The sequence below is a fragment of the Halichondria panicea genome, chromosome 1, assembly GCF_963675165.1.
Source record: "Halichondria panicea chromosome 1, odHalPani1.1, whole genome shotgun sequence".
Lineage (NCBI taxonomy): Eukaryota > Metazoa > Porifera > Demospongiae > Suberitida > Halichondriidae > Halichondria > Halichondria panicea.
The window spans coordinates 12,950,246-12,973,561 of record NC_087377.1 but is presented as its reverse complement, the minus strand read 5'-3'; the positions used below and the strand labels follow the sequence as shown (position 1 = coordinate 12,973,561).

General features: G+C 39.3%; 3 protein-coding genes and 2 long non-coding RNA genes across 6 annotated transcripts; 3 read left to right on the top strand and 2 right to left on the bottom strand.

Annotated features, from left to right (window-relative positions):
• The first annotated feature begins 893 nt into the window (after window positions 1-893).
• On the top strand, window positions 894-2,100 carry LOC135349646 (uncharacterized). Its single transcript, XM_064548195.1, has 4 exons — window positions 894-963; window positions 1,023-1,221; window positions 1,270-1,581; window positions 1,760-2,100. Exons 2-4 carry the CDS (start codon window positions 1,053-1,055, stop codon window positions 1,909-1,911), a joined length of 633 nt encoding a protein of 210 aa, XP_064404265.1. The 5' UTR covers window positions 894-963; window positions 1,023-1,052; the 3' UTR covers window positions 1,912-2,100.
• A 3,809-nt stretch (window positions 2,101-5,909) lies between these two features.
• Window positions 5,910-6,906, bottom strand: LOC135350995 (uncharacterized). The gene is made up of 3 exons (XR_010399353.1): window positions 6,860-6,906; window positions 6,736-6,784; window positions 5,910-6,589 (listed from the first exon to the last, which is right to left on the bottom strand). It is a non-coding gene; the product is annotated as an uncharacterized LOC135350995 (long non-coding RNA).
• A 3,469-nt stretch (window positions 6,907-10,375) lies between these two features.
• Window positions 10,376-12,663, top strand: LOC135350453 (uncharacterized). Of its 2 annotated transcripts, XR_010399154.1 has the most exons (5): window positions 10,376-10,480; window positions 10,654-11,442; window positions 11,510-11,612; window positions 11,665-12,264; window positions 12,420-12,663. It is a non-coding gene; the product is annotated as an uncharacterized LOC135350453 (long non-coding RNA). The 2 variants fall into 2 exon arrangements; XR_010399153.1 differs by having other exon boundaries at window positions 11,510-12,264.
• Window positions 12,664-13,933: 1,270 nt separating this feature from the next.
• On the top strand, window positions 13,934-15,610 carry LOC135349660 (uncharacterized). The gene is made up of 2 exons (XM_064548217.1): window positions 13,934-14,378; window positions 14,488-15,610. Exon 2 carries the CDS (start codon window positions 14,987-14,989, stop codon window positions 15,608-15,610), a length of 624 nt encoding a protein of 207 aa, XP_064404287.1. The 5' UTR covers window positions 13,934-14,378; window positions 14,488-14,986.
• A 4,506-nt stretch (window positions 15,611-20,116) lies between these two features.
• Window positions 20,117-22,360, bottom strand: LOC135348462 (uncharacterized). The gene is made up of 8 exons (XM_064546679.1): window positions 22,313-22,360; window positions 22,210-22,261; window positions 21,740-22,081; window positions 21,417-21,689; window positions 21,297-21,370; window positions 21,041-21,242; window positions 20,669-20,986; window positions 20,117-20,493 (listed from the first exon to the last, which is right to left on the bottom strand). Exons 1-8 carry the CDS (start codon window positions 22,334-22,336, stop codon window positions 20,225-20,227), a joined length of 1,554 nt encoding a protein of 517 aa, XP_064402749.1. The 5' UTR covers window positions 22,337-22,360; the 3' UTR covers window positions 20,117-20,224.
• Between the last annotated feature and the right edge of the window lie 956 nt (window positions 22,361-23,316).

Sequence of the window (23,316 nt, the reverse complement as noted above, 5' to 3'; positions counted from 1 at the left end):
TAAGTTTTGTAGCTAGACCTAGAATTCATATATAGAGACCAGCTATATATATGAATTGTGTTGTAATTGCTGCAACCATTGTTCACTGTATTTATGTGATGAATAATCTTAATTGTTCTACATAAATATAGTTGCTCTGGCTGCTGACATCATAAAAGAGGAAAATCTAATGACAGTGTGTCCTGGAGAGTTGGTTTCTCTCACTTGCATTCATGACAATGTTGCTGATGGGCTAAGTCGTTGGCAAGTCAGCGGTCCGATATCTTGTGTTGCAGCGATTATCCATGATGCCCAGTTGCAAGAAGACGTCGATTGTGGTCCATTCACTGTCACCATGATCAGTGATAACTCTGGGTCTACATTGAGCTCAACTATTCAGATACCTGCCACTGAAACACTGAACAGTACTCTGGTGACGTGCCTCGCTGGTGGCAATGCATCTTCTCCACAAGTTGGCAATACCACACTCAATGTTATAAGTAAGTAATGTGATCAGATGTCACGGTAGCTATGTATATATATACCTATCATTTTCATTTGTGCAACTACAGATATGACTTCTCTAACTAACTGGATGGCTGATCTGAGAACCAACAGTTTATGTCCTGTTCTGGAGTGGGACCCACTGGACGCACCATACCAGAGATGTGTTACTGGATACACTATCAACCTGAATGGAACAGTGTACAATACCACAAACACATCTCTATCATTAGCTGGAGAGAGCCTCCCTTACTGTGAGACTCAGACAGTGACTGTGACACCACTCACACTCAATGGACCCTTATCTCCAGACACCTCAAATATCACTGTGATCAATCGATCCAGGTATGCATGTACACGTGTGTATGACTGCATACTTGAGCTCATTAATGTGGTGTCAGCTTAGACTTGGGGACTCCAGCATTGTCCACCTCCTTCTTAATCCAAAATAAAGCTCTGAAGCTCCAAATAATATTCCAGGTACAGTTATTGCTTTTGATGTTTTTGGGGTATTCTAAATTAACGATTTTTGATTCCAGGAAATTTCTATTGATACTGCACCCATTCGAATGTTCGGATACATAACGAGTGGAGAAAATTGTGTTCCTACCACATTATTTAATGGAAGTTCAGTTGCAATCAATTTCTCAGACCAATCGCCTGGAGATGCTTACACAGCGTGTGTGTTCAGAAACAAGGAATGCTCTGTGTCTGCAATCAATTCCACTACTGTGACTGGTAAAATGCATATGCTGGCATATCATCAAATTCATTCGTATCTTTCAGTTCCAGCTACAATGATCACCGTACAAGAAGTTAGGCCATCTGGCTCTAGTTACATGGTCCGTTTATCCCTCCCCTTCACCGGCTACCCTCCCAGTGACCTGCTCATTGTTTCCACCCTCTCTCCCCCTGACTCGGGTCCAATCACCCTCCCTTTCCCGTACACAACCAACCAAATCACAGTGACCTTCATCGACATCACTGCTGGAGTCTTCTACACCTACACAATTAGAATTATTCTGGCCAGCAACCAATCAAATGATGTCGTTTTTCCAGTCACTGGAAATTTCATATTGGCTCTACATGTATTAGGAGGTATATGCTATACATGGAGGCAAACAACTGGTAGATAGTGAAACAATCGCAAATAATATTGTTTACTTCAACAGTATAGTGAATAAGCTACGTGTTTACTCGTAGTTAGCCCGCTATGATATATTCTGTAACTCATGCTCAAATGAAAAACATGATTGTACAATCAACACTCATGCAGAATCTGTGCGGTCCCCCCTCTCTACTGGTGAAGCAGTGGCAGTCAGTGTGGCAGCTACATTCACTATTTCCATAGCGATTGGACTCTTGTTGGGGATGTCTCTAATGTATACTGCATTATGTATTACAGGAATAGGGGACACTACACAGTAAGACAGCGACAGGAGGAAAGCATTCAACCCACTGTGCCGAGTGGTCCTGTTTATGAAGAAGTTACTCCTATCCAAGATGGAATTGAGCTGAAACCGAATGAAGCATACATGCAGACCATTATAAAACAGTGAAAACCAAAATTCTTTGTATTTGTGCACCACAATAATTATGTGCGTAAAAAGTAGAAGCATATATACATAATTATGCATTTGCATTGTTTGGTAGATTATTATAAATAAAATAAATTAACTTATTGGGTCAAGTTGTATATGAATGACGATAAGACCAGATAGAGGGGCATCAGACATCTGCGACGTTTTACCAGCAATAGCATTATGAACGACTGCATGCCCCTTTCAGGCTGGCTCCAGACATCCAAACTCTCAGAAGTACTGACAGACCCTATACTGTGTTGCCCACTCTGTTTTACTCGATATTCTCACAATGATACTTTCTGAAAGCTCACAATTAATGCAATCGATTTAATATGTATCTGTAAGATGCATGATATGCTGAGAGCTCAAAATAAAAATGTTCAGGAATTTGAGTACCGCATACCGTATTATATAGCAAGTATATTTCGGCGATAAACGTTAGCGGTTTTCGCAGATATTAATATCGCATGTATGCTTGCGCGTCAAAAGACTATTCCAAGGAAATTGAATATGCAAAATTCCTTATGGTCTTCTGCAAACATTTATACCCTAGAAATATATATACCTGCTATATATACGGTAAGCAATAAAATTATAATGACACTTTGATAATAATTGCAACTCTGCACAGTATATATACGTGTAACCAGTGGCGGATCTAGAAAAAGTGGTAGGTGATACAGACAGACACACAGACAAACACACTACCATATATCTCGCTTGTGCATGCGCACCGAGGCATAATAAACAGCTTGTGACACTCGTATAGCCATGTAATAACTATTACATAATCTGCTTGTATAAATCAAATAATCTGTTACAGTCTGAAAACCAGGAGGCTCTGCCCCCCCCCCCCATATTATATATACATACTGTATTACGTATAATTATATACATGCACCAATAGTTTAATTTTCAATACCTTCATACTCTACTTTATTTGGTTGTTGCACTGTATCTACCTCGATCAATCCCTATATATATGTTAATTGTGTTTCTCCAGTTATAATTATATTATCAAATTATTATAGTTGCAGTCCTATCAGATTGCAGCATTTCTAATAATTATGGTCGGTGTCACGCTCGGTTGTACAACCACAAGCAAGGTAGAATTGGTTAACACCCACTAGCTGCTATCAGCGTGTTACATAATCCAGCAAGATCAATCCTGCATGACATAGGCTTGAAACCCGACCTTCCGTCAGGGACGGTCGGACCACGCCCAACTACAGCAGGAGTCTGAGAGCTTGGGCCTTTTCTGCAATGAGAGTGAGGCCTTCTTGTTTCAGCAACAAGACAATGTACACGTTAAATCTAAACAACTTAAACTTATAACTAGCTAGATATTAATTAAATCTGTTGCTAGATTTAACAAAATGTGATCTGCTTTTTTTTAAACACGCCTAGATAAAATTAATACCGAGGCGAATTTTCAATTTAAAGAAAAATCGGCCTGCATGGGACCAAGGTTATAATATGAGGGTATACTTTGATAATGGAACATTCGATCCAAAAGCAATCACTATACTAATAGGCTTAGCGGGGAGGGGGGGTATTTGTAGTTGAGCAATATTTAGTCAGTTTATGATCTGGTTGCTGCTTGCACTGGCAGGTAAAAGTAGCCAAAAGTGTAAAGTAGCCAACATGCCATATACTGGCATGTTGCACTCTGATCTCAGAGGTCAAAGGCAACAAGGGCTGGTTATTTTGTACAAGGGCAGGGCTTGTAAAACTAAGAGAGTTGATAATGCCTTGTTATTATTATACAGTCTACAAACTCGTAATTACTTTACTGATGAACATGATGCATGCATGGGCTCCTCCAGCCGAAAGCTCTGTTGACAGTTGATATGGAACAGTTGCAGCAGTGACTGGTATATATAGATGGATAAGTGATAGATATACTGCTGCAAGAACTGCTGTGTGTGAGTGGGGAGTTTCATTCTTCAACATCGTTTCTTTCAACTATTATACTAGCTGTATTAATAATAATACAGCTATATAGTATAGTGTATTTATTTAGCTAATTATGCGACCATTGCATGATGCTTTATAGTCACAAAATAATAATTATTCACTTTTACACATGCAGCAACTTATGTCCTTGTCTTTTGAGGTCACACAAGCTCCCTGTTTTGAGAGCATAATATATAGCACATTATACTTATACTGACTGCCTGAAAGAAACAGACTTACAGGTTAATATTGCTCTTCATTCTATACAACCATAGAACTACTCAATCTATGATACAACATACAACTAGATTCTACATACTCTACTGTCTTGCAATATCAAGTGATACTCAATATGCACAGGTATAAAGATCTTTTTATTACTTACAACTACAACTGCACACCACAACATACTGCAATAAAAGAGTTGAGGCCTTCAGACAGTTCAGTTTAATAAGCTATGATAACGGTCCGTATGCTTCATTCAGTTTCAGCTCAATTCCATCTTGGATAGGAGTAACTTCTTCATAAACAGGACCACTTGGCACAGTGGGTTGAATGCTTTCCTCCTGACGCTGTCTTACTGCGTAGCGTCCCCTATTCCTGAAATACATAATGCAGTACATTACAGACATCCCCAACAGGATTCCAACCGCTATGGAAATAATGAATGTAGCTGCCACACTGACTGCCACTGCTTCACCAATAGAGAGGGACCGCACAGATTCTGCATGAGTGTACTCTGCATGAGTGTATTATACATGTTTTTCATTTGAGAATTAATGCATGAGTTACAGTAATGAGTATATATCATAGCGGGCTAACTACGAGTAAACACGTCTAGCTTAATATTAAATGATTTGGTAGGAACACAATTTTATCCACTCGTTATGTATCCGAACATTCGAATGGGTGCAATATCAATTGAAATTTCCTGTTGTGAGGACAATAATAATTATATGGCAACAAAATTAATATTACATATATTTATGTTGCCTATTGACGCATAAAATCGCCCTCTGGAGAGAGAAGAACCCCCTCACACCCAAACTGTCAACTACTACTTTTATACAGGGACACGCTCTTGTAAGTTTTTGTGGTCCCTGTGGGAAGTTTGCTATGCAGCATATGCTGGTTTCTATGCAGTTATTACGTAATTCCAGCCACCAAAATCAGTAGAGATCTGTCATATCTATATGCGACAAGTTGGTTTTTATGCTGGTTTTCAAGCCAACGAAGTAGTTATTACATGGCAATTCGTGCACCACAAGTAGTTGACATATGCGCCTTACTGGCACAGTTCACCACCTGCATGAACTGTGCATGCCATAATTATGGCAGATATTGGCACCCTGTTTTATTTGATCTCAGACGTAAAATGCAACCAGCTGTGATGTATCTAAGAATTTGAGAGGGGGATTACAAAACAGCTAAAATTCAGTAAAAAAAAGGTCATCACTTTTCCTAAGCAATGAGCATGCGTATTAGACAGCCCACGTAAATTGCGTAACTCTATTATACAGATCACGATCATTCATGCAAGCTTATAGTTGCTAGCTATAGCTAGTAAGTTGATCTCCAGTGTGTTGATTCCATGGAACCCATGGAACCTGCATGTCTGGATCCGCCACTGACAAGCAGTATTGGTCCTTGTAGTAGATAATGCTCTCAGGCTAGAGGCCCTTGACCACAATCTTCTACCGGGCCAATAAACAGCTTGTGGCACTCATAGCCATGTAATAGCTACATACCTGGACCATTATTTGCAGCTTCAGTAGCACTTCATTATGGATGGTGAAGGAGGCAGATAATGCTGGAGTCCCCAAATCTGAATAATGTGACACACAAATTGAACAATAATGCTGTCGCATTACAGGCACCTCTATTGATCACTGTGATATTTGAGGTATCTGGCGATAAGAGTCCATTGAGTGTGAGTGGTGTTACAGTCACTGTGTGAGTCTCACAGTAAGAGAGGCTCTCTCCAGCTAATGATAGAGATGTGTTTGTGGTATTGTACACTGTTCCATTCAGGTTGATAGTGTAGCCGATGACACATCTCTGGTATGGTGCGTCCACTGGGTCCCACTCCAGAACAGGACATAAACTGTTGGTTCTCAGGTTAGCCATCCAGTCAGTTACAGTAGACACAGTTAGATCTGTAACAGTTGAAAGTATATATATAAAGTTGATATGGTGTGGCTAGCATGAAATCTTGTTGTTTCACTGACTTATCACATTGAGTGTGGTGTTGCCAACTTGTGGGGACGATGTAAGACCTCCAGAAAAACATTTAATCAAAGTATCGTCCAGTGCCTCAGTGGCGGGTATTTGAATAGTTGAATATAATGTAGAAACTGTATTACCTATCCTCGTAATAATGAACGAACCACACATGTCTTCAGTCGAATCAGTGAAGTGGCTTACAAATTCATCACAAGGCTGTGAGCCACTGACAATCCAGTGAGTTTGTTGACCAGCAACATTGTCATGAGTGCAAATTAGAGAAACCAACTCTCCAGGGCAAACTGTTTGCACACTTTCATCAACAGAATGTTCATTTACGGCATCTGGACAATTATTATAGACAATTACAATGAAAGCCGAAGGGATTTGCTCTGCTTCTGGATAAGTAATATTTTTCTCAGTAATAGATCTACCAGCAGCCTTTATGAATTGGGCATCCTAGCAGGTGTACTATACTATAAACACTTACCCAGTTGATTTGCTAGCAGTACCCATGAAGTCAGGACCAATTGTATAATCTACAATGCAGGGTGAAGCAATTATTATTCATGAGAGTATTTATATTTATACATGCAGAAGTATATATCTTTTACCTTGCTGCAACTTGGCATACTCATCTCCTATGAACTGTTTTAGCTAAATTACAAAAAATCACATGTTCAAAGCTTGAACTAAATACAACCACACCCATAATACATTGTGTGTCCATATACTTTCATAATTGGGAATAATAAGGTATCAATGTCTATTTTGAATACATTAAGTTTGCATAACGACGTTATCATGGCAAAAAAATGGTGAAGGTGAATATTTAAGTTAATAAAGTCAGCAAGGCAACACTGAGAATCATATGTATTGTGTGTGCTGTGTTTATGTCTACGTCTATAATTATCACATTTTTGGATTTTGTTTGAGAATAATGTATGCAACAAATACATCGATGTCTAATGCTCCTATCTGGTCTTATCGTCATTCAATGTATACGGGCAGTTATAAACATTGTCCAATTTAACAAAATTAATTGTGATAATAATTCATTATGACTGTGTTCAGTAAAATTTTTGTCTGCTTTGTTGATTTGGGGTGCCATGATCAACTTTATAGAACCATATCACATGCAACTCACCCAACTATATGCCCATCACAACTAAAATTATAGTCAATTATGACGTTTAACTTAATGATCTTTACCAAACAGCTTCATAATTCATTCATTCTCTGCCTTTTATGCAGGTACACAATACACCAATTTAGGCTTTCAGACATGTAGCTGGGCTAGTACTGTTAATTATTATGGTCCGTATAATTATGCTTCATTCAGTTTCAGCTTAATTTGTTCTTGGATAGGAGTAACTTCTTCGTAAACTGAGGACTACTTGGCACAGTGGGTTGAATGCTTTCTTCCTGTCGCTGTTTTACTGTGTAGCAACCCCTATTCCTGTAGTACATAATGCATAATTACATAATATTATTACATAATACATAATTAGAGACATCCCCAGCAAGAGTCCAATTGCTATAGAAATAGTGAATATAGCTGCCACACTGACTGCCATGGCATTGCTTCACCAGTAGAGAAGGATCGGCATGTGTGTATATACATTTTTCATTTGAGAATTAATGCATAATGAATACAGTGGAACCTCTGTTAACAACCACCTCCGAATAAAGGCCAGCTGCTACATAACGGCCAGGCACCCAGGTCCCTAATGAACAGTTTGTGTACAAAACAACCCCTCAACAAAGGCCACCTCTGTATAAAGGCCAAAGCATTGTTCCCCAAAGGTGTCCGTTATAGCCTGATGGGTTCCACTGTATAGTTGTGTTTCTCATGCAGCGTTGCACTAGCCTCGAAACCAGGCCGATTAAAATATTGCCTGGTCTCTATTGCATGGGTAATCGGCCTGAATTCGAGGCTAGCGTTGCACCTGCTTCACAATCTGCAGGTTAGCCTGTATGGGGTCATATTTGAATTTAGCGGCCACCATGCAACCCTATAGTAGGGCACACTAACAGTGGCTGCAATGAAGAAGTTATACCTGTAACACACATACTATAATTATGGAGACTTTACTGCTTGTTAACCTGGCTGCATTATATAGAGCATGGCCTGTTTATATGGCGACCAAGATATACAGTCTAGAGAGTAGATTACCACAAATGTGTGAGTAGTTGTACTGAAATGTAAATATCTTTTGATTGGAGTATTTCTAAGAAATAGTGTTGATACCCGTGTGTAGATGAATGACTGAACTACAACATATCCAAAAATGTTTCCATAGAAACATAAGGTGGTGGGTTTGTGGTGATTAATAGAACAACAGCAAATTGTTATAGTGGGTAATCGGTTAGAGTAATAAAACACTAACTTTAAACAGCTAAGGTCTTAGACTTTTATCACACAATAGTTTAATGGTTTAGGTATCCTGACCATCCCTTTATGGGTCTTACATATGCTCACAGTGTCTATAATTCATGATTTACCGGTTTTAAAGTACACTTTTGGTTAGAGTAATAACTTTTGAAAAATTAATAGCTTAGCTTTCAAATTTCTGTAGTAAGTTTACAGATAAATGGGCTACATTTTAATACCAAGAACATCCTATATACTTATTCCATTGCTGAGATATCACTGAAAAGCTACATAATTTACTATTTTCTACTGTTTTGATGACATCAGCAGCTGCAAACCACAAACCAATGATGCTTTAATCAACCACAAACATAATTAAAAGTGGGCGTACAGTTATTGTACGCCCACTTACGAGGTTAATTTGAGTGTCATCGATTTGTGGTTAGCAGCTTGTGATGTCATCAAAACAGTAGAAAATAGTAGAATATTTTGTTTTTCAGTGATATCTCAACAATGTTGGTATCAAAATGTAGCCCATTTATTTGTAAACGTACCATAGAACTTTGAAAGCTAAGCTATAAATGTTTCAGAAAATATTACTCTAACCAAAAGTGTACCTAAAAACCGGTAAATCATGAATTATAGACACTGTGAGCATATGTAAGACCCATAAAGGGATGGTCAGGATACCTAAACCATTAAACTATTGTGTGATAAAAGTCTAAGACCTTAGCTGTTTAAGGTTAGTGTTTTATTACTCTAACCGATTACCCACTATAACAATTTGCTGTTGTTCTATTAATCACCACAAACCCACCACCTTATGTTTCCATGGAAATATTTTTGGATATGTTGTAGTTCAGTCATTCATCTACACACGGGTATCAACATTATTTCTTAGAAATGCTCCAATCAAAAGATATTTACATTTCAGTACAACTACTCACACATTTGTGGTAATCTACTCTCTAGACTAAATGAACTGTAGGCAGCCATGCAGGCTTTTATTTTTTTTATTTGTTAGTGTTGTAGCTATTGAAATCTCTCAACAGACTATATATAGAGTAAGTCGCCGAACTCCGTCAGACATAAAATTGCGTCAGGTAAAAGGGCGTGTAACGCACAAACAAAACAAGACTGATTCAAACTAATTACACACACTAACAGATGGCCATGGGCCTATTATCCTTGGATAGGCCAAGTCGTTCCAGTGATAACTTGAAAAAAACTACTGAATTTTTCGATTTTCGTCAGAACGTACCGATCCCCGTTTTTGCCAAACTACACAGCTAGAGCTAACTGACACAAGTGTGTGTGTGTGTGTGTGTGTGTGTGTGTGTGTGCGTGCGTGTGTGTGTGCGATTCATTTCTGGTAATTTCCCTGTGGTTTAATTAAGAACACACACAAACATCTCGGTTTGTTGTATGCCCTTATATGTAGGTACACTGCATGTGCTCTAATTAACTACAGGTCATAATTATGAATATCAAAGCTTAGCGTAGTCATCTTGGCTTCTTCCTCCTTCATGTTGATAGGAAGTAATTAATCAAGTTCACTTTCTGGGATTACCCAGTAGCACATAATATTGTTCATTTCTACTAGCCAGGCATACAAGTAACATAGCTGTACATGTATACATCCAGAGCAGTAACGTGACTGTATACATCCACAGCATGCACTGCAGTAGAGCGAATGACACAACATGTACTATTAGAATATGTGAATCCTCATATTTATTTAACGTGTGATTGTTCCCTACAGTGTTTTGGTGCATCATTTTTTCAGTCTGACCTTGCCGTGTTTAAACAGAACCTCACAGCTCTAGAGTCCCTCAACACCAAGCACAAGCTCTACTCTCGAGTGAGCAACACGCACACACACACACTGTTTTGAAAATTTCATTTCTACTAAACTACCGTGCATATTGTACTGAGTACGTACCTTGAAGCCTTGTGGTTGCTACCATATACTTGGTAATTTGAGCACTATTATATTCCAATGTAGTTTGATGTTGTATTTTCCCTCGGGCTCAGTTTCAAAGCTCTGTGCTCTATCCTTTCCTGCAACTATTGCTAAGAGTACTCGTTCAGAAATCACATGATCTGCTACAAGAAGAGATGTGCTTGTGTGTGTACAACATCACTGTTAAAAATGGGGTGTTACGTAGCACACTAATTTTAGTAGGTAGAAATGTCAGTGGTGTGTTAATGAACACACTCGTGTGTTTGTCGTGCTCAACAACACACTTGGAGTGTAATAGAACACACTTGGGTGACACAACAGAATGGTGTGTTACTGAACACACTGACATCCATACAGTGGTGTAAAGTAGCACACGATATATAAGATATTAAGAAGGTCTTTTTACTTTTCAGATACCAGAATTAATATTTATGTTCCACTTAGTACAGTTAGATCACCAAGAGTGCTAAGTATGTGCAAGTGAAATAAGAGTTGAAATGCAGTCCCTGCAAATGCGTGAAACAACTTGCTATCACTCTCAAAGGAAGCTTTATACTTTGCAAACCCAGAAATCCAGGTCCTAAAAGTATTGCTATAGTATATAGAAGCCTTCAATGCATGTAGAATCTCTACATGCATGCTATATACTAGAGCTAAGTGGCTAAGTCCAGACCTTCTGTGTGCGCATGCGCATTGAGGCTAGAAGCACATGTAGTGTGCTTTAATTAAAATCAACAAAAGACTCAAGAACTGGAGAAGAACTAAATTTAGCTCTATACTAACTGCACTGAGTATTTAGCTTTCCTGAAGAATATACACTACTGCAGCACTTCATGGAGCTTCCAAAGGCCATTCATGTGGTAAGCTGGTGAAATACTATGTGTGATATGATCATATAAATTATATATAGCCTTTCTCACAACTCAGCCCAGAACTTGACCTCATTTTTGACTTGAGCACTGGTTTGGGTACAGAAGTGACTATTCTTTGGGACATACTAACTGCTATAAATGTGCAGAAAAGTATCCAGGTACGTGGAGTAATAGATATGCTTACCAGACATAATTGTATTTATTATTTAGGACAAGATGACTTCAATCAAAATGTGCTACTGCTGCTGTGCACTCTTTCGTCAAAAAGGAAACATGTGATGTGCTGTCATTAACAGTAATGTGTTGTAATAATCCGTATAACATTTAAATAGTTGTTCGTTGTATAGATGTGTTTTTGATTTGTGTTAAATGACTTGTACATTTCGTTGAAATTGCAATAGCACCAAGCTAAATAACATAGAGCAACTATACTATAGAAGTAATCTTACCGTCCTGAAAATAACCAAGTTACGAGGTGCACATGCACTGTATATATGCATGTGCTAGACAACCATTATTAGTGTGCTTGAAGGCACTGTATGCATGTGCTAGATAACACACTTGCCAATGTGTTCAGCAACACACAACAGTCTATGTGTTACAAAACACCTTTAGGGGTGTCAAATTTAAAGTGTCATACCAACATCCCAAAAGTGTGTTCCAGAACACATCATTTTTAACAGTGATGGCGTCTGTGGACTTCAGTGTGTACCATGATCAGTTTCTGCCCAGATATGTGGAGGGGAGCAATGGACTCAGCTCTGAGCAAGAGCAGCCAGCTGGTCAAACAAAGCCTACCGAGTATTCCAAGTAAGTAATCACACTTATCACCAAATTATGCAGAGTGGTTTACTATTAATGCTGTAATTAGCTTCACCACTTACATCCACCCACCCACTCATTCCCTTAACCCATACACACCCACTCACTCCATACACACACCCACACACACACACACACTCCAGGATTTACCATCGTTTGACAAAACCTGAGACAGTTTGTGAACGACCTTCGCTACTTTGCCGTGCTAAACGCAGCTCTCCCAGCTGGCTCTATCAAGCTAAGCTGATAAGACAATGAACTATCATCATGGACTGACAATATTATAATGAACCCAAGCTGTCTAAATATGCAGCATAATTATTTATTTAGTAGCTAGCTCCTCTTTTCTCTTTTACTCAATTGCTGTGAACTCAATTCTTTGCAATTCATCTGTATAATGGCCATGCAAATGGTACCTGCATGGTGTGTGCATGCATAACTCCATAGTGTATAGTTCCTCCATCGATCGATTGGTGGTTTAGGTGGTGGTTTTAGTTCCTCCATCGGTCGATCGGTAGTTTAGGTGGTGGTTTTAGTTCCTCCATCGGTCGATCGGTAGTTTAGGTGGTGGTTTAGGCGGCAGTCGATACCAAGATGAAAATGGAGGTGAAGATGAAGGTGAAGAGATCAGTATACCTCGGAGAGGACTAACAACTCATGCACAACAATTTGAAAAATAGATTACTTTATAGCTTTAGATTTTATACACACACAGTATATAGATGTGTAGATAACCATATTATGCGGTATACTCCCTATAGCTATATAGATAGTTTGATTGTAGCCACTGTATATTAATTTTTGGTGTGCGAAAACAGTCTATTATTTATGTAATTGGACGTTTCAACAAGCACACACCGCATATCCATCTTTTATTCAAAGCAACAGTAAAATGAGCATGTGCAATAATTTAGTGCTTTAGTTTGATGTGTAACCATATCTATGGTGGTGTAACCGTATGTAGGCTATGGTGATGTAACAACATGCATCTTGTGCTGTGTGCAGGGCCGGCTGGGTATTAATGCCTCCCACTACTTTGTGGTTGCATTGGGTTGCAGGTTTAATACTTTGTATGAGTGCTTTCCTTATGGCCTATAGATCTAGTATTTAATAGATTATTTTTGTGCCTAGTCTGGACACTTAATTATAGATATACTGCTTTCAAGAATAGCTAATGATTACCTACTATACTATAAAAGTCTCGGATTAGGAAGAGGAATCAACGTCACTGATCTTCACATGTGGAGAAACAAAAGTGCATTCATTGTGAGGGAGATAAATGGGGATATCATCGAAACTGAAGAGTGCAGCATGTTCAAGAAATATGAGAAAATTGTGTCGACAATTTCACGAGAGCAGCAGAAGATCCGCCTATCACTGAACGATCTGAGTAGCCAGATCAAGATCGGAATGGATGCAGAATTGAACAAACCCAAAGTGTGACCTCAAACATAAGAATTGCTGGGACGAAAGTCAAGACAAGAACAATATCATTTTGCATTACTTTAGATGATTTGCCATCGTATGTTCAACACCTTGATAAGCCACAACACATATACAAGCCGAATCAAAAAAAGAACTCTTTCGAACGGACATTTTGTTCGTGGATTCTCAATCAAATCAGAAACGACAAAAACGATGAGAGTGAAGTTGAAAGTGAATTGCCAACAGCAGAAGCGATTAAAGAAATTTTTGACTATGCTGCCAATGAAGAGAAAAGAAAAAACATTCATACTTTCTGTGAAGCATTTGTTCGAGATCTGGGAATCACCCATTATGTTAACTCTATAGAGTTGGGTGCCATGAAGTACAATGCAGCCACTATCAGTTTCAGGGAAGAAAAGTTAGGAGGAGGGGCTGAAGTCGGAGCAGGGAAATATGCGCAGGGTGGTCTGTCTAGATTTACCGAGAAGCTAAAGTTTCAAAGCCATAAAGAGGAGACGTCAATAGGAAAAATTATTGAAGGAGTGGTTGTAAAAGAAAATGAGGCGTCATTGGATTCCAAATACAACCAATTTATAGCCTGACACCTATCCCTTACCTGCAATCTGCACTGACGAGGGCAGTGAAGGAGTACATACAACGGAAGGAAGATCCAATTGGTGAGATATTTTACAGTGCCATGAGAACTTAATCATTCCATTTATACTTATTGGTGTAGGTATAAAACTTACGTGCACTGATTTGTGTTAATTCTTTATAACCCCATAGAGGGGCCTTTTCTCATTTCCTGCAGCATAACCACAGCTAAGGACAAGGGGAAGAAGGAAACAGGTGACATTGACTACTTAAGCAAAACAAAACTGACAATGACACTCAAGGAAGTCTAAAAAGATATACGGCATCTACTCAAACAAAAAACCAGAAAGCAATCAGAAAGGAGAGAGATGTTTACTGGTGTGTTGACAAGGAAGATAACACTGTGCGTGGTACAACTAGTCCAGCAGATGCATCTCCATTCCACGTCATTCCAACTGGAGACTCGACAAATCCCTCTGAGTTCTTCCTTGTGCATTGGCAAGGAAATTGACAGCTGTTAACAAACTTGAATGACATCCTAGCGAGATCACGAGCTAATCTACCACTTTATCTTACCACCAATACTGGCATCTTTGGTCAAAGCGATGGTCCTTTGCAGCTGAAGTCAACTGTTGTCGCAAACAAAGCAAGGTTCTGCCTTTACAGTCGAGTGCAATCTACGTTTGCTGGCATGATGTGTCTCTCCACACCGGTTAGTCTGAGCGATTGGATCGAGGGAGAACAATTTTTCATTAGCTGCAGTCATCGTGCTTTCAAGATTGATGGATACGTTGCCATGAGCATGTTAGATCAGGAGGATGAAGGGCAAATGGCATACAAGACAGTCACTCTGCCATCCATTAGTGACCCTAGCTCAAGCACGCAAGGAATGCTGTTTCAACTACAGCGTCCTGAAAAGATCAGAATATCTAAAAAAGAGACCAGCAAAACTGTCAACCCCACCGATGATAAAGCAGATTTGATTGCGGACGACTACACTAACAGTGAGCAACAACCTCCTCAAGCTACTCCAGCTGTCCATATACGAGAGTCCTTCACTATGGCAGGTCAATACCGTATGCTGTTCAATGATGACGATGACGATGAGCCGGAGATCAAAGAAGAGGCCAGCAAAAATGTCAACCCCACTGATGATAAAGCAGATTTGTTTGCGGACGACTACACTGACGGTGAGCAACAACCTCCTCAAGCTACTCTAAAAATCTCAGCTCTCCATACACGAGAGTCCTTCACCATGGCAGGTCAATACCGTATGCTGTTTGATGATGACGATGACAATGAGCCGGACAGTTGAATTGTAGATTTTTTTACAGTAGCCTTGTATACTAGGAGCCCATGTATAAATACTGTACTGTAGTAGGTATTTTGCTGCTTATAATTTTAGTGGCACCAATTTGAGTTTGAAAATTAATGACTAAGGTTCTGTAGATAATTATTAATAGCGTTTGAACACCCACGCATTCCAATTGACAACATTGTGGGCGGGTCTGGATTTACTACAGTGCATCCAGTCTAGAGAGTAGAATACAAAAATTGGTGAGTAGTTGTACTTAGATGTATCTCAAGATTGGAACATTTCTAAGAAATTGTGCTGATACTATTGTATAGGTAAAAGAATAAGCTACAACATGCTTCAAAAATATTTCCCCAATAATTTTAGGAGATAATGGGGGTGATCGTAAAAAAATGTACGTAACATCAATTATCTCTGGAACTAAAGTATTTATGGAAAAATTTTTCTTATTAAAAGTTAGACAATTTATTCAAGCTTACTCCGTGTAATTTTTAGACCTTAGCCGTGAGATTTTCTTTAAATCTCTCCCTAACCAAAACGGCACTAAAAACTAGCAATTTTGAGCACTGTGGAGGATGTGTAGATATTATTTTAAGTAACATCGAATCTTTCATAAGATAGCCAAACTATCTATAGATGTTGTGACAAAGTTTCAAACCTTAGCCGGAAACCGTTGGCCTTTTCTCTCCCTAACCGATTACCCACTATAACAATTGGGTACTGTTTTATTAATCATCACAAACCCACCACCTTATGTTGTTATGGAAATAATTTTGAATATGTTGTAGCTTATTCATTGGCCTACACAATGGTATTAGCAGATTTTCTTAGAAATGTTCCAATCATAAGATATTTACAATTAAGTACAACTACTCACACATTTTTGGTATTTTACTCTTTAGACTGGATGCACTGTATGTGAACAGGGAAGAACCATTGTCAATTTTTCCCTGTGTGATGAAAGAGTGCAGATGCTCACTAATGTTTCCCTCTTCATCACTACACCACTGTGTTTGGTGAGTGTGTGGCTTGTTTAGTGTAATTACTGAAATGTTTACTTTAATGTGATGCGTGCCTGCATGACTAGAACTGTAGACAATACCATTTGGTAACTTTCAGCACTCTCGTCTCATATACACACCTATTGTACACCCAGTGTACCTATACACTCACACACCTTACACATTAGTCACCGTGCAGCCCATTGGCTAACATATGTCCGCGACAAATTGAGCGATCAGTGTTCCCTCCTAGCAGCATAATAGGCTCTGTTATGGCATTATACTATAAGTAAGTAGGCGCAAATACTATGTATGCAGCTTCCCTAACATTCGCATTTTTCATTGCAGAGAAGACGTTAAATTTCAGTTTAGCTGAAGTGCAGCTCTCAAAGATGAAAGCATTTTGCCACACAGCCAGCTGCCCAAGTATCCAAAGAACAAAGCGCAGTGGAATGACTGGCCAACCACCATTGCCAATCTCACCGTCTCTTCCCTGCACAACCCCCACACCCATACCTCCACCAACCACACACTCCACACAGACTAACACTACCAGTGGCCCACCAAACCCACCACCACCACCTGGATATGTGATAAAGATCTCACCCGAGGCTATTGCGTTTATAATTGTTGGAGTACTGTTATTAGTGATCCTGGTAATGCTCGTGTTTGTGCTTGTTTTTTGTCTGGGCACAAATTAAGGGAGTCAAAGTGAAACAATCTGCAAGTCTGGTATCCAACTCACCACCAATTAAGAGTGCCGGAACAGTCAGCCTCAGTAGGTGAATGGCTAGTACATGCATGCACTCTTGTCAGTTGTTTAGCAATAGATTTGCAAATGTTCTACAGTCGTGTAGCTTTTTTGTTTTGCTATATGTTGTAGGGGAGACTTTTAGCTACCAAAAACACCTTAAATCTTATAGCTTTGCCTCTTCAGCGATTCATAGGTTCCTGTGTCTGATATTATGTTTATTTTGTCTGATTATCAGACACGACCACATTTTGGTGTATATTTCATGCATATTTTTAAATTGGGCTATCATTTTTAGAGATTATGTTGTTTATAGGTAGACCAAGAGTGCATAAGAAGATCGAGAAGAGTGTCTAACTACTGATACTTTTACACAAACACTGTGCACAAAGTAATGTGACATCTTCAATTGCACGTGAGCAACTCGCAATTGATGACGTTTGCGCATAATTACGCAACGCACAGAAGTTGTTAATAGTGAGTAAAGAGTGCAAGTGAAGAGGATCAACTCAACTATTGTCTCTATTTAGATGATTTTTGTGAAGAGATCGTCTCCTATCAGTGTGCAGTGAGCAGCTCTACAAGCTCTGAACGTTGAAAGCGAACAACTATACGTAGCTAGAATTGTTTGATTACCATTCACACCCCTAAAAACATCACGATTAACATTTACTAGGAGATTACTAGTAAATTTACAATACTCTATCACGTCCGAGTCATGTTACTTTGTGTACAGTGTTCGTTAGTCTCGCACCAGCCCCAATTAAATTGACTATAGTGTTCAAATAGAAAACATCCGGGCTGGCTGCGCAAGACTAAGTGTTGTGTAGAAGTATCAGTAGTTAACACTCTTCTCTTCTTATGCACTCTAAGTCTTGGGTAGACCTATTGTCAGGTGAAAAATCAGCTTGTCAATTGCATGAAATCAGCCTAGAGGAGTCAATTAAATTGACTGCAATTGACATGTGGGCAGGGCTCTCTAATGTGCATGCTCATTAATTGATTAGGAAAGTGATGAACTGTTTTGGAACTCCCTCTCAACATTCCTGGATCCGCCACTGTCTATTGGGACCTAACATGTGGGGAAATTATCAGGTATCTATGCCAATAATTATTATGCCCTACTATACAGTTTTATAGGAACCTTTGGAAAACCGAAAATTGATACCCAAGTGTATTTCATTGCCATGCATGCATGGCATATATACAATGTCACTTTCTTTTCTCCCTTCTTTACCACAATCCCACTCTTCCTCCTCCTGGTGGGGACCCCCCTTTCTTTCTGTCTATTGTTTGTACAACCTCGGGCAGTTTTATGTGGAGTTGACAGCTTGGATCTGATGCTCGTGGACTTCTTACAGAGAGCAAAACAATTCTCATGAATTATTCATGTTTAGCCCTCGTGTTAAAAAGTAAGCCTTGATTAAAACCGCAGAGATACACGGATGGTACATCGAGGGTACTTCCATTTTCAATCCCTCTCTTCTCTATCTATGCTGCAAGTAAACAAAACAACAGCCTGAGAATGTTTTGTGTTTTTCTCCCTACAATTGAAGTGAAGAATGCATGGCCATTATTATACATATACGTAGTCTAAAGGAGTATTTTGGACCATTTATCATTTTGAAACATGGAGTACACGTGCGAAAATCGAAAGTGCCCCCTAATAAAGAACCTGACAATACCTTCTATTGCAGACACATTTTTAGTGACAGCAAAAGCTCTTGTCCGTACTGAATTTGGAACCTCTTATTATCATAAACTCCATATCCACTTGACTAACGGTTTCTAAAACAGTTATGTTTCGAGCTTCAATCCAGGCCACTAGAGGAAAAAAGTGGAGTAAAATAATAATAGGATACATTGAGTAACTTACATCCTATCGGTCTCATCTCTCAACGATATAGGGTAAGTAAATGAAATGACCCTAGCAAAACCATATGCAAACCCCCAGAATGGCACATCACCAGAAATTTAATTGTAAATCAAAACAAACTTCCTTTGCCTAAGGATCCAGTAACTCCTCGTCAACATGTAGATGGATGAGTGGTACTGCTGCAAGAAAAACTACTGTGTGTGTGGGGGGAGATTCATTCTTCAACATCATTACTTTCAACTATAACACTCTCTCAACTATTTTGACTTACTCTTATTTTAATAAAAATGAAAAAATCAGCATTACTTCAAAAAATAATATGCATTTTTGTCGAATTTTTGGGGTATCAGATTAGGAAGCATAATTTTTGCTGTCAATATTTAGGGACGTAGCAAAAAGCAGTAATGTGTCGGACCCTTATTTGACAAGGGTCCCACACGTGGGTCCATGGTCTACGAGAAGGTCCAAAGTGTGGGTCCCTTGTTAGACAAGGGTCCCACACGTCGTGGGTACACGGTTGGCGAGAAGGTCCAAAGTGGGTCTCTTATTTGACAAGGGTCCCACACGTGGGTCCAGTTGAGAGAGTTTGTTTAGCTAATTATGCAACCATGCATGCATGATGTTAATTATTAATTTTATAGTCACAAAATAATAATTATTCACTTTACATGCACATAGCAAGACCTTGTATATTGAGGTCAAAAACTCTCTGGTTTGAGAGCTATTTTAAGAACTGATCACTGCATGGAAAGAAACAGGTTATTGTAAATCGGGTATATACGTTACATGTGTGCATGCTCTTCATTCTATACAACTATATGTCATTATCTACAGACCGGGCTGTCTTGCAATCAAGTGATACTCAATATATGCAGAGTTAAGGATATTTTCACTTACAACTACGTACACCTGTACTATAAATTTATTGCACACACAATTAACATACTGCGTCTAAACAGTTTACAGTTTATTTCAAACTGTTTAAGCTATGATAACGGTCCGTATGCTTCATTCAGTTTCAGCTCAATTCGTTCTTGGATAAGAGTAACTTCTTCATAAACAGGACCACTTGGTACAGTGGGTTGAATGCTTTCTTCCTGTCGCTGTCTTACTGTATAGCGTCCCCTATTCCTGTAGTACATGATGCAGTACATTAGAGACATCCCCAGCAAGAGTCCAATCGCTATGGAGATAGTGAATGTAGCTGCCACACTGACTGCCACTGCTTCACCAGTAGAGAGGGACCGCACAGATTCTGCATGAGTGTATATACATGTTTTTCATTTGAGAATTAATGCATGAGTTACAGTGTAGTGAGTATAATTATCATAGCAGGCTAACCACTAGTAAACACGTCTAGCTTTTTCTGTATACTGTTGATAATTATTGTTTCACTATCTACCATGCAGTTTTTCGTCCATGTAGCATACCTCCTAATACATGTAGAGCCAATATTATGAATTCTCCAGTGACTGGAGATACGACGTCATCATTTGATTGGTTGCTGGCCAAAACAACTCTATTGGTGTAGGTGTAGAGGACTCCAGCAGTGAGTTCAGTGAAAGTCATCATGACTTGGTTGGTTGTGGAGGGGAAGGGGAGGGTGATTGGGTCAGAGTGAGGGGGAGAGAGGGTGGAGACAATGAGCAGGTCACTGGGAGCGTAGCCAGTGAAGGGGGGGGACAAACGGATCGTGTAACTAGTGTCAGATGGTGTGACTTCTTGTATGGTAATCATTGTAGCTGGAACTGAAAAATAAGAAATCATGAATTCGATGACATGCCAGCATTATGCATTTTTACCAGTCACAGTAGTGGAATTGATTGCAGACACAGAGCATTCCTTGTTTCTGAACATCACACATACTGTGTAAGCATCTCCAGGCGATTGGTCTGAGAAATCGATTGCAACTGAACTTTCATTAAATAATGTGGTAGGAACACAATTTTCTCCGCTTGTTATGTACCCGAACATTCGAATGGGTGCAGTATCAATAGAAATTTCCTGAAATCAAAAATCGTTAATTTACCCAGAAAACATCAAATGCAATAACTGTACCTGGAATATTATTTGGAGCTTCAGTACTTCATTTTGGATTATGAAGGAGTTGGATAATGCTGGAGTCCCCAAGTCTAAACGTAACACTACATATGAGCTCATGCAGTCATACACGCATACCTGGATTGATCACAGTGATATTTGAGGTATCTGGCCATAGGAATCCATTGAGTGTGAGTGGTGTCACAGTCACTGTCTGAGTCTCACGGTAAGGGAGGCTCTCTCTAGCTAATGATAGAGATGTGTTTGTGGTAGTGTACACTGTTCCATTCAAGTTGACAGTGTAGCCGGTGACACATCTCTTGTAAGGTTGGTCCACTGGGTCCCACTCCAGAATAGGACATAAACTGTTGGTTCTCAGATTAGCCATCCAGTTAGTTAAAGAAGTTATATCTGTATATAGTAATGTTGCACAAAAGGTAAAATCTGGTCACATTACTTACTTATCACATTGAGCGTGGTGTTGCCAGCTTGTGGAGAAGATGCACTGCCACCAGCGAGGCACGTCACAACAGTAGTATCCAGTGTTTTAGTGGCAGGTATCTGAATAGTTGAGCTCAGTGTAGACCCAGAGTTATCACTGATCATGGTGATAGTGAATATACCACAGACGTCTTCTTGCCACCTGGCATCATAGGAAACCAATGCAACGCAAGACATCGGACCGCTGACTTGCCAGCGAGTTTGCCCACCAGCAAGATTGTCATGAGTGCAAGTGAGAGAGACCAACTCTCCAGGACACACTGTCAGTGGTTCCTCTTTTGTGATGTCAGCAGCGAGAGCAACTATATATATAGAAATTGACGAAACAGAGTTGCACAAATTTGTATAGCATAATAATGATTAGCTGGTTATATGAATTCTAGCCACAAAATTTGCAATTTACTTCACTGAACTTGAATAACTAACTTACAGTGATCTAGTAGATCTAGCTGCTGCAAAAGTGCCCATGAGAAGAGGAGAATCTATATGGTATAATCATAGTGTTACTGTACAAGTATATAGATCTAACTCACAGTTTTGCTTTTTAAGATAGACATTGTTGTGCCACCAAGTGGTAATGATCAACCACTATAGATCTAATAACAGATCATTTTATTCTTCATGTCAAAATTCTAACTGACAAGTATATGTAGTCTAGATAAGGATCCATTCTATGAGAAGGAAATCGATGAATCGGGTATTTCGACTGTTCCAATAGTCTATTAGAGGCTTGATCCTCAAACCACCTATTTAAACATCGAAATGCAGTTGCGGCGTGGGCGTAGCCTCATGTACAAAAATGGATCTTATAACCCCTATAATCAACCTCCTACACCTAACAGATTTTGGTATCTATATAGGTACAGGCAGCCATTTTGTAGTGATGATGCAATGTGATATAACAGGTGGTGGTCCCAGCAGGGCCGTTTTAAGGTAGGGGGTAAAAATAAAATGAGGGTGAAGCGTCTGGGTGAGGCGGTGTTGAAATGAAATAATCTGCATATAAAGCTATTAGCTACAGTCTGAAAAGCAGGTGGGTTCTGTCCCTCCCCTGGTTCTTACGGCATGCCCAGGTATATACATACCGTATTACGTGTACGCCAATTTAATCATAACACGTACCTTTTCTACTTTATTTGGTGGTTGTATCTACCTCGATCCCTATGTCGTGCTACCCCAGTTATAACGCCACGAATAATAATATAAAAAGTGGTCATTAAAATAATAATTCTAACATCACTGACATCGAAAATAGGTGTCGACTACAAAATTAATAGTAACTAATCGTTTGCTACGATTGTCCGTGCAGTACTACATCTACATTATAGAGCAGGTTTACTGGCCTATATAGCTAATCCCATGAAATCCATGCGATCAGATTCATACGCTAGTAGTGCATGCATGGAGATTGTGGGTCACTGTTGAAATGGTGAGCTGAATCAGTAACTTGTTCGGCTGGATTTTCTTGTAGCTCATGGTTCACTTCGCATTTCGTTATAGACTCCATGTTTACTTGTTCAACTAGTGTTTGTAACTG

What these genes read in the sequence shown, in the direction of transcription:
- LOC135349646 (XM_064548195.1), top strand. Translation starts at nt 1,053, where the DNA reads ATGTTCGGATACATAACGAGTGGAGAAAATTGTGTTCCTACCACATTA. An exon ending in CAATTCCACTACTGTGACTG is followed by an intron (nt 1,222 to 1,269) that starts GTAAAATGCATA and finishes CGTATCTTTCAG; the next exon opens with TTCCAGCTACAATGATCACC. An exon ending in GGCTCTACATGTATTAGGAG is followed by an intron (nt 1,582 to 1,759) that starts GTATATGCTATA and finishes ACACTCATGCAG; the next exon opens with AATCTGTGCGGTCCCCCCTC.
- LOC135348462 (XM_064546679.1), bottom strand. Translation starts at nt 22,336, where the DNA reads ATGTCTATCTTAAAAAGCAAAACT. An exon ending in CACCACGCTCAATGTGATAA is followed by an intron (nt 21,690 to 21,739) that starts GTAAGTAATGTG and finishes TACTATATACAG; the next exon opens with ATATAACTTCTTTAACTAAC. An exon ending in TATCACTGTGATCAATCCAG is followed by an intron (nt 21,371 to 21,416) that starts GTATGCGTGTAT and finishes TGTTACGTTTAG; the next exon opens with ACTTGGGGACTCCAGCATTA.
- LOC135349660 (XM_064548217.1), top strand. Translation starts at nt 14,987, where the DNA reads ATGATGTGTCTCTCCACACCGGTTAGTCTGAGCGATTGGATCGAGGGA.